The 9,290-nt window shown below is 45.8% G+C and overlaps 2 protein-coding genes across 2 annotated transcripts; both read right to left on the reverse strand.

Moving 5' to 3' along the window:
* Window positions 1–1,338: 1,338 nt before the first annotated feature.
* On the reverse strand, window positions 1,339–2,971 carry LOC124650649 (desmethyl-deoxy-podophyllotoxin synthase-like). The gene is made up of 2 exons (XM_047190164.1): window positions 2,051–2,971; window positions 1,339–1,965 (listed from the first exon to the last, which is right to left on the reverse strand). The coding sequence occupies exons 1-2, from the start codon at window positions 2,969–2,971 to the stop codon at window positions 1,339–1,341; spliced, it is 1,548 nt and encodes a 515-aa protein (XP_047046120.1).
* A 2,278-nt stretch (window positions 2,972–5,249) lies between these two features.
* Window positions 5,250–6,705, reverse strand: LOC124705382. The gene has a single exon (XM_047237113.1). The coding sequence runs from the start codon at window positions 6,703–6,705 to the stop codon at window positions 5,524–5,526; it is 1,182 nt and encodes a 393-aa protein (XP_047093069.1). The 3' UTR covers window positions 5,250–5,523.
* Window positions 6,706–9,290: the final 2,585 nt, after the last annotated feature.

A 9,290-nucleotide genomic window follows, 5' to 3' on the forward strand; every position in this document is an offset into this window, starting at 1 on the left:
TCTCTCCTACACCATTGTTGAACCTTAAAATCTTGCTTCCTCTCCATCCGTCATATGATTCTTGCATATTCTTGATGGATTTGAAAGAGTAGATCTAGATCTACAACTTCACCAATTCTTTTCTCCTTTTTGTGAGGGGAACTCTTGGGATATAGATCTTGGAATCATTTTTTTGATTTCCTCCATTATTCTTCCTCTCTATTTCCCCCATAGCACTTGTTGCTTTAGTGGGATTTGAACACCTTTGGTGTTCTTACTTTGTATCCTTGCATAAGTGTTGAGCTCTCCATTACGACTTTTTCGAGTGAGAGACAGTGAACTTGTTACTCTTGGACGGGTTATCTCTTAGTTGTCTTGGCGGTTGGTACTCCGGTGGCCTCTTCGTGGAAGATTGTGAAGAGGCCCGAGCTTCTCCTTCGCGGAGCTTGTGAAGTGGTTGTGGAGCTTGCCATATCTAGAGTAGAGGAAAAGCTAGCCATAAGGTAAATGCCTTTGACCTTCGTGGTATTTGCTTGGAGAAGAAGGTGAGCCTTCGTGGCATTCGAGAGACCTTCGTGGTAGCCCACACTCTCCAGCGTGACGTACGTCAGCTTGTGTGGGGGAACACGGGAATACATCTTCGTCTCCGCGTGCCTTGGTTATCTCTATACCCGAGTTTAATTCAATTCCTTGTGATAGCTATCGTGGTGGAAGTACATATATCTTGTTATATCTTGTGCTACATATATCTTGTGCCTATCTTGCTTAGCTTGTGTTGTTGTTGCACTTAGTTGAACCTAGCATATTTAGATTTTGTGCTTGTAAAATAAACGTTAGTTTAATTCCGCATTCTTACAAACCAAAGCCGTAATAGTTTTTAAAACGCCTATTCACCCCCCTCTTAGGCGACATCTCGTCCTTTCTCCCTCTGTATTGGATTCAAACCAGCAACAGGTATTTCCCAAATATCCTTAACGATAACACGGAGTCCACCCTGATGTAGCCATCCGATTTCAAATTTGAACTTACGAGGAGACAGTGGTCTAGACAATACAGTAGCCAACAAGATGGGAGAATGGTCTGATAAACCTACAATACGTGATAGAGCTCTTACGGACATCACAGAGAATTTTGATTCCCAATCAGTATCCATGAGTACTCTATCCAATTTCTCGTAAGTAGGTTCTTGAATACTATTTTCCCAAGTAAATTTACTTCCAATTATCCTTACTATAGTTTACAAGCGGTTCTTACACGTATATATAAAAGTGATGATCACCTGGCTAAGTACGATTGCAATTCCTATACTACTCGAACAAACAGTTTGAAAATTAACACATCTTGTAATTCTTGAAGAAACTATGATATGGCTTGTAGTGGCACATGGACGAGGGCGTGTAAATACAGATCTTTCTTCCGTCGTACAGTAAGTCCCATATCTTCTGTCATGTCCAGGGTCTCGGGCTTTATCCCATCCTCAAGCTCCCAATCGAAGTGGTAGAGAATTGCAGCGAGAGGAAGCTCAATGTTTGACTGAGCAAATGCCATGCCGGGGCATATCCTCCGGCCCGCTCCGAATGGTATGTACTCAAAGTGGGTACCCTTGAAGTCTACCGTGCTAGAATCGAACCTCTCCGGCCTGAACTCGTCAGCATTGTCCCAATGCATAGGGTCCCTGCAAATGGCCCATGCGTTAACCCACACCGTTGTGCCCTTTGGGATGTCGTACCCGAGGACTTTACACGACTCGGTACACTCTCGTGGGAGGAGTAGCGGTGCTGCCAGATGGAGCCTGAGAGTCTCCTTGATGACGAGCCTCAGGTATTTGAGGTCCCCCAAGTCATCCTCGATAACGCTCGGTTTTCCGTTCAGATGGCTACGTATCTCGGATTGTGCTTTATGCATCACCCTTGGGTTCCTCATAAGCTCCGACATTGCCCATTGCAGTGTAGTCGCCGAGGTCTCGGCGCTGGCGCTAAATAGCTCCTAGTATAAGAAAAGATTGGCAGTTTTCTTAGTGATAAAATGACCAGAGAATAAAAGGAGACAATTTGATTTAGTGTTTGCTTACAAGGATAACCTCCTTGATGTTTCCCATGGTGAGAGGCACGTCGAGGCCACCTTCCCTCTGTATCCTCAAGAGCACGTCCACTAGGTCCTCGTCTTCTTCCTGCAGGGCGCCATTCGCCTCAGGGAGGGAAGCCCTCCTTTTGTCATGCTGCCTGATGGCGTAGTCCATGAGCTCGAAGGACTTGCGGTGGTTCTTTAACGTCAGCCGCGCAGTGCCCGTGATGGAGTTGACGAATGGCAAGGACGGGAATAGGTCGCCGAGGTTGAACCCGGTGGTGAGCTTTAGACCCTCTGTAAGATTCTCCATGAACTCGTCCCGCTTCTCGAACCTGTCCCCGATCATGACACGCAGGGACGAGTCCGCGATGAGCACGGCGATGCGCGCGCTGAGGTTCAAGGGCACGCCGGGCGAGGCGGTGGCCGCCGCTGTTATCGACGCGACAAAGCGGGCGACCTCGCCCTCTCGGACGTGGCGGAACGACTGGACGCGGCGGGCGCTGAGCAGCTCGACGACGCAGATCTTGCGGAGCTTCCGCCACAGGTCGCCGTAGGGCGCGAAGACCATCCCCAGCCCGTCGGCCATCATAATCCTGACGGTCGGGCTCCACGGCCGCGTCGCGAAGGTGACGTCGTGCGTCTTCATGAACTCGCGCGCCGCCTCAGGGGACGTCGCCACGACGACAGGAATCTCACCGAGCTTGAGGGACATGAGGGGCGCGTCCAGCCGGCGAGCTAAGTCTGCAAGGGCGCGGTGGATGAGCGGGTTACCGGCAAGGTGGTGCAGGCTGCCGATGATCGGCAGCTGCCACGGGCCAGGCGGCAGCCTCACGTTGCCAATCCCGCCACGCTTCTTGAGCTTGAGGAGAAGAAGAGAGAGGGCCAGAACCAAAAGAAGATAGAGGCAGTTGCTTACTTGCTCCATGGCGGTTGCAACTTGCAAGCAATGGAAATGCCTAGCGGCACTATATATGGTATGGTTATGGTCTGATGAATTAGTTAATTAATGAATCCAGGTCGTGTAAAGAGGTTAGTGAACAGAGCACACAAGCTGCCAAGTTGGGTGCTATTTTAGTACGTATCTCCTGTAAAGTGTGGATCAATAGCCAGGCATTTCCCATTGTCAGCTAGCTACTGATCCGTCGCGGCTGGACGGCAAGATGCTTTTCCAGCCGTTTGTGGTCTTCTTCCTGGAATGATGTCCAACTTGTTGAATATACTTGCTTAATCTCTTCCAACACACCGGTCTTTTGGTTAAAACTAGCAAAAGTATCCATACGTTACATCGGGATAAACAAATACTCGAAAAGAAAAAAAATACTCATTTCTTAGTTACCATCGTCCGATGTTGGTCACATTTTTTCCTATTCATAAGGAACATGATCAATTCTAAAAGCCCATGGTATAAAAGAAGGGCCTTAGCAATGTTGTAGGTGGTTGGACTTTGGTAGATGGACAGGCTGGAGGTAGAAGAAGAAAATGTTGCAAAGGAGGAGAAGAAAGGGGTAGTCTCAGCTCCCTGTGTACGCCCACGATCAAGAAGATAATTAGACAAGCATGACATAGGGATTCGTATTCTGTACCCTAAACCTGGGTAAAAGCGCGCGTTTGTATTTTTGTGTGATCCAGGTTCGCTTCACCCAATGCCCACCACCGAACAAAAAGTGAATTAAAACCCCTAGTATTTGCCATCTCGAGGACGTGACAATTTTCATTACATGCTCATTGGGGTAAAAAATCAAAATATCTTTATGAACTGTGTAGTATAATGTAGCATGCCAAAATTCACTTCAAACATCTTAATAAAAATCAGTTTACATGATACTACGTGGCCCATTTCCATGCGAACTGCATTCATCCAAAGCACCGCACATGAGCCATAATCTAATTTTCTAACCCTTTGTCCGTAGCACTAACTAAAGCACCCTGGAAAGGAGCCGATGGTAAAAGCAGGAGTTTTTCATTGCAGTTTTAACTTGACCAAGAAAACGATGAGTATTTAATTTTAGAGATATAGATTTCAGACGCCAGTTTCATTTAATATTTATTTTTATTATGTCTCATCATAGCTCTAAAGACCTTTTTTTTAGATGTAGCTCTGGAGACCTTGACACCAAGAAAAACGAACCATGACCTCAAGACAAACGGCAACTCAATCCTCTAGAGCACTTATAGTAGGGCAACTGAAGTTGACAACATCTGAAGTATATAGAGCGACATCAACCCATATACATGGTCCTGAATGGAGTAACATTCATCGCTAGTATCAAGAACTGATTGTATATATATCACGCAGTATCAGTTCAAGCAGCAGTTACATAAAGCAAACCGAAAACAAATATATTGCCAAGGCCTGAGCAAACTACTTCAGTAGTAGCTTACCTACTATTTTGCACAAGAAGGGATTCCTAATCGTATTTGTCCCCTAAACACACTTACCCAAAACTGGATCACAGAATAAAAAGTCCGAGCTTAAGCGCATGTGTGTGTGTGTGTGTGTGTGGGTGTGTTGTGTGCGTGTGCGCGCGCGCGCCTGGAATTGTTGTAGGAGAACGGCTGAAGCCGAGCTTGGAGCCATAGTGTAAGTTTCTTTCTTGATCTTGCCCTCAACAGGTCCAACATTAACTTACACACAAAGAAGTTGATAATCTTTGCAGGCATTCTTGATGTTAATAGCTAAACTTAATATATTTTACACATAACATGTTTTCTAATGCAGCTCATGCAATGCAACTTAAGAGATTGATCACCTTGTATCCCACTATGACCATCCGTCAACTTCAAGAGGATGTATCAATGTCGAACAAAAGAGACATATATGCAGACTAGACATTTCCAGATTTAATATTACTTACTGTACATTTCAACCCAAATACAAAGCAAGTTCATCCCACCCAAATAAACCAATTTATCCACAGAACAACAAGCTCGAACTAAGAAATGGCTTCAACAGACCTAAACACAAAAGTCTGTCGGCGCACATTACTCACTAGCATTACATCCAGGTAGAAAGAAGGTGAGACATGGACGCTATCAATTTTCGATAAAGCGATGTTTTATTTATCTGAAAAAGTCCAAAGATACTTCAGGTGAGTTGTTGAATAGAAATTAATACTGAGTTCAATCCTTTGCATAAATCAGAACATACTGGGACAATCGATCAAAAAGCAGAATTTTTAAAAGAACCAACTCAACATAAGAAATGAAGGAACTTCAGTAGCAGCTGCTACGCTTCAGTATCAAGGCACAATCATCTACTACACTTGTAGATTTTAATAGGTTACAGGACGCAAAATAGCAGCTGCTAAACTAGCAATGTAGATGATACTGAGTACACATGGACCATCTACGGGGGAAAATTGTCCTCTGAAGCAGAGTTAGAATCATGGGTCATGACTTTAAATTTAATCAGTGACAGTAGGAACATAAGCGTAATCTAGGGTTATACCGTTTGACAAGACCGGCCTATTGAGCAAGTCATCTGTTACATCCAAATCCTTCAAATTTGATCTTACCCTCATATGCCTTAACAACATCTGGCACCTTGTCAGCATGCTTGAATACATATTTGGTGGAGAAAACCCTGGAATTACCCAGCAATGCCTGCAGTAACTTGACATCTCTCTGGATCTTACCCTCCCTCATCAACACGCTGAGCACTGCGCACCTTGGCATGATGCACTTGTCCAAGCTATAACATAGAATCACAGGCCGCGACATTATATCATGTATTCCAAGCTTGAGCTCGTCCAGCAAGAAGCGGACCTTCTTTTCTATGGTCTCATCGGCCAAATTCAGTATCCTGGGCTGGGTCTTGAAGGCGTTGAACACCTCGCCCTCCGACAGCCCGAAGCTTGTGTACAATGAGAGCTTCCGAAGCCAGGTCTCTCTCTTAACGGTGCACATCATGCCGAAGCAGTAGACGAAGCGTGAGTCCGCGGTGCACACACCGATCTCTTTGAGGTCCTGGAAGATTTTGCTTATCCGATCCGGTGACAACATGAGCACGGCCAGCTCGATGACGAGGAGCTTCGAAATGGCAGCCTCGGCGAGGCCGCCGCGGCGGAGGGCTTCCACGGCGGGGCGCATGTTGTTGTCGAGATCCACCGTGAGGGCGCGGGGTTTGCGGTGGAAAGCGATGCGGAGCTGGTCGTCGGTGCCGATGGTGTCGCGGAGGAACTGGATGGAGGGGACGAGGTGCTTGTCGAGGCTGCGTCCCAGGAGGGACGGCGAATGGGCGAGCTTGCGGGGCTCGAAGCCGAGGGAGGCGAAGAAGGCGAGCTTGGGGCGGAGAATCCGTTCGGGGTCGGCGATGAGGAGCTTCGCGGCGCCGCGCAGCGTCCGGACGATGTCCGCGTCGGTGAAGCCGTAGTCTCTGAGGAGGGCACGCACATCGTCGGCCTTGTCGGTCGAGAGGATGCGGGTCTTCTGAGTGGTCGCCGCGGTGGCGGCGGCGGCGGGGGAGAGGCCGCAGGAGATGAGGTAGGAGACGGTGGCTGGGCAGAGTTCGGAGTTGGGTGCAGAGGAGACGGCGGTCAAGGAGGAACTGTGGGTGAGATGAATGGCTCCAGGGATGGACTGGAGGGGGTTTGTGCCGCCGCCGCCGGGGATCTTGCGGATGTGGAGGAGGAGCCGCCGCCGGCAGAAAGAGGCGAACATGATGGATGGTGGTGGACTGTACCGTCGGGAGGGTTGAGCAGGGGACGGACTTACTCGAGGAAAAAACAAAGAACAGGCCGGGCCGCTGGGCTCGCCCGCCAAGCAGAAGCAGAAAGCCCAGCCCATTCGTCAATTCCCGATTCAGTTCGTTCGTTTTTTTTTTCTTTTGCAAGGTAATAGAAATAAAAAAAGTTGCACGTACATCTTCACGAGTTGCACGCTCACAAATTTATTTTATGAAAAATCTACTTGTCATGTGGCATGTGTAAAGAAGGAAAAATTCAGTGCTAAAAATAATTCTTTTCACAAGATAAATTTTGTCTTTTTTTCATAGACCATAAGAATTTTTTTTCCCGAAAGTTGACGAATGCACATATATTATGGACATGTACATGTAGAATTTTGGAATTTATTTAACATTTCAAAATATGATTGTTTGGTATAGGAAGCATATGCACCCGGGAGCCGAATTGAATTTTAGTAGACATAAGTACTATACTAAGAGTGAACACACTTTTTTTTTGGGGGGGGTGGGGTTAGACTTTTTTTTTTGCCTTACCTGGAGCTGACACATATGCTACTTTGTGGTTTGATTTTCGCTAGCATTTCTTCTGTGTGTCGTTTCGGTGCTCCATAATGAAGCTCTTAGTTAATGTGGTCACATGTGTGTTTTTTATCTGTTTGCTTCCATTGTTGTCAGTTTTGGTGCATTTCTCTGTAGTTGTGGCTGTGAGGTTGTTGGATCCGATACCACCCCATCGATTAATTTTATTATATTGGTCTCTCTGGGTGACTTATCTGGAGAACTCATCTCTGGTTTATCCTCCCCAAATGTGTCCACACCTTCCACATGCATCTCCCTCCCTACCGAGTGGGCCACCCGAGTTGCCTCTGTCCGAGCTCCCCTTACCCGCCAACCTCCTTTTCTTGCATCATGTATCTATTGATTCTCGCCATTTAGTACCACCGCCAGCTTAGATCTACGTGTTGCTTTGGCTCTTGCAAAAGAACTTGGCTTATCGAGATTGGATGTGTCAACTGATTGTTGGAGGCAATTAAGATGATGAAGACATAGAGCCTACGTAGTTATAAATCCATTCTTTTTGAGATTGACAAGATGTTATAAGAGTTTTTAGAAGTAAAGTTTAAGTATGAAATTAGGGATAATAATGGCGACACCCATCTAGTTGCTAGGAACTTGATTATGCAGCCATTTGGGTGCCATGTATGGTTCATCGAACCTCCTTATGTATCTTTGATAGTGCCAGTTGAATAAAATTCCTACTATTCCCTAAAAAACCAAAAAAAAAACCAATCTGGCCCAACCATATGTTCTCGTTCCATATTTGGTGAGTTGCCCTCCCCACCTCTCCTCTAGCTACCATGCATCTACACTTGTATGCTTGCTAGTAATATGTGTAAATGCATGCTCTTAGTGGTATGCGATTTACTATTTACATAAATATTTAGGATCTGAGTGATTCATACAACCTTGAAACTACATAAAGTGTTGTTTCGTACTAGAGTTTATATGAGGATTAATGGGGGATAATCTTCAAAGAATTGGGTAGATTCACGCAATCCCATAAAGCTTAATCTCCAATCCACTATATAGAGGTACTGTACCGGTGATTGGAGTAAATACAATAATATTTGCGAAAAGTGGGGATTAACAAGGATTAAATTAGTTCAATACACTAGAACAAAACATGTTTCTAAGAATAAGTAGGGTCTTGGAGTTTGGTGTTATAATCTCTACAAATACCATTGTACCAAACAAGGCCTAAAGAGGAAACATATATACTTGGAGCTTGTTTAATTCTAGTGTATTTGGAGGGATCAGAGGGGATTATCTAGGTTTGAACAGGATATATCCACAAATCCCCGTATTTTCGCTTAGATTAAAAGCTCTGCGTCATACTATTATATGTTTGGGGAAGAGTACAATCCCCTTTCATCCCCGAACAACAGAGATGTAGAAATACGAGAGAAGTAAACATAGGCTGTTCTTGTCTCGATTTTATTGGATTACCTACTATAACATAACAAAATGACACTATCATTTTTTTAACAGAAGTCCACGATGAGCCCGACTTTGAATTAACAAAGCCATCAACCAGCCAGGAGTACATCGATTACAACAATAGAAAGTAAAAAGGTTGGGGATACTAGCTAAAGATACAAGCACTCGGTGCAGAGCTAAAGCCAAAAAAAGAGGAGAACATGTAGAACGAACTACAAGTTCCAACATGGCGCCCGAGACTACAGCTAAACACCGACGACTTCACTGGCTCCATCTAGCACCAAGACGCCACTCCACGCCAATGCACCAGACTGGAATGGCTCACAGAAGACCACCAACCACGGAGGAACTACCTAACTGCGCTAGTGAGCAGACGCACCTCCAGAGTTCGAAGGGAGGAAGCTTCGGGGGGGTGTGGCACCCCGGGATCAGGGTTAGACAAATACCAGATCTTCGTCCGACATAAGCCTAACCTTGAGCTCGAGAGACTACAGTGAGAGAATCGGTAACACAACAGTGACTCTACGACTCAAGAAGTAATACAAGCTCATAACTGAGCGAA

This window comes from Lolium rigidum, chromosome 4 (genome assembly GCF_022539505.1).
Source record: "Lolium rigidum isolate FL_2022 chromosome 4, APGP_CSIRO_Lrig_0.1, whole genome shotgun sequence".
NCBI lineage: Eukaryota > Viridiplantae > Streptophyta > Magnoliopsida > Poales > Poaceae > Lolium > Lolium rigidum.

Coding starts and splice junctions, on each gene's coding strand:
- LOC124650649 (XM_047190164.1), bottom strand. CDS start 2,971: ATGGAGCAAGTAAGCAACTGCCTCTATCTTCTTTTGGTTCTGGCCCTC. Junction 1,966..2,050: donor ACATCAAGGAGGTTATCCTT/GTAAGCAAACAC, acceptor TTCTTATACTAG/GAGCTATTTAGCGCCAGCGC.
- LOC124705382 (XM_047237113.1), bottom strand. CDS start 6,705: ATGTTCGCCTCTTTCTGCCGGCGGCGGCTCCTCCTCCACATCCGCAAG.